Here is a 1,162-nt window from a genome sequence, read left to right as displayed (position 1 = left end):
CTGGGACAGGAGAAGCTGCGTGCTGCCCACGGCACTGCGGATCTTCTCCAGGACTGCGGAGGGAAGGACGTTCAGGAGGGGAGGCGCACATCCTCCTCCAGCCCCAGGAAGCCCGCCCTGAGCCCCTCTGACCGGGGTTGCCCAGGGTTGCCCAGGATTGTCCAGTGGCATCCCACCCCACTAGCTCCCAACTAGCCACTCCCACCCCGCTTCCTCAGGAAGACTTCCAGGCCTCCTCTCTTATCCTCCCTGCCTCCTGACAGGCCGATGGCCTGCAGCCTTAGCCAGGGCACCGGCTCAGCCCACAGGAGGGGCCGTCACTCAGTAGGCCACCACTCCTTGGCTGTCACAAACTCCTATGTAAGTTTGTGCCCACGATGTGCATGTCATCTTCCTAGCCACTGGCCCACAACTTGGGGGCTCTGCACCAAGTCTCCCCTCCAACTGGGCTTAGGGAGGGTCGTGCCGCCCCTTGGGTCAGGGACACAGCTACCGAGGCTGAATCCCCATCCTCCCTGCCCCAGGTGTGCTATGACACTGCCCTGCTGCGCTTTGGGTCCTAAAGCCCTGGTCCCACCCGGGTCAGACTTGGATCCCACATCAGCCTGGATCTGAACAGAGGCCCCTTGGTCCCTTAGACGTGATGTGGGCTGGCGGCCACCTCCTAGAAGGCCCAGCCTGTTGACCTGGCCAAGTGTCCCCAGCCCCAGCTCTGGCCTCTGAAGCTGCACCTGCTCCTGGTCCCTTCCAAGGGCTCCCGACATACCCTGCTGCGGGAGCTGAAGAGCAGGCCAGGAAGGCAAACTCACCACCAAGCTGCGCCCCACACGCCACGCGCGCCCCTGCCAGGGTCCCCTGCCAGGGTCCCCTGCGCATGCCCTCGGTGCTGCCCGGCACTCACTCTCCTCAGGCAGCTCGTAGTCCTCCGCCTCGCGCTCCATCTGCCGGCACCAGTGCTCCAGCTTCTCCACCTCCGCTCTCAGCATCTTGATGAACCACTCGCCGTCCCGCGGGCAGGGGGACGTGCGGCCTGAGTCGGGGAGGCTGCGCGACCCGCGCTCCATCCAGGAGTCACGGCGGCCTGACCCGGGGCCGGGGGTGGGGGCAGGGGCAGGGCCTGGCGACCCATCGGCGGCCGGCGGCTCATACGGCAGTGGGTAGC

The 1,162-nt window shown here is 66.4% G+C and overlaps 1 protein-coding gene across 1 annotated transcript in view; it reads right to left on the bottom strand.

Moving 5' to 3' along the window:
* Positions 1-1,162, bottom strand: part of DLGAP3 (DLG associated protein 3) — a 75,422-nt gene that overhangs the window by 13,931 nt on the left and 60,329 nt on the right. Inside the window, 2 exon segments of the mRNA XM_027775560.1 lie at positions 1-53; positions 902-1,162. The exon segment at positions 902-1,162 is cut by the window's right edge and continues 158 nt beyond it. Coding sequence (XP_027631361.1) covers positions 1-53; positions 902-1,162 — 314 coding nt within the window.

This window comes from Tupaia chinensis, unplaced genomic scaffold (genome assembly GCF_000334495.1).
Source record: "Tupaia chinensis unplaced genomic scaffold, TupChi_1.0 Scaffold000573_1, whole genome shotgun sequence".
NCBI classification, from domain to species: Eukaryota; Metazoa; Chordata; class Mammalia; order Scandentia; family Tupaiidae; genus Tupaia; species Tupaia belangeri.
Note: the sequence above shows the minus strand (reverse complement) of the source record. Positions and strands in the feature narration are given on the sequence as shown.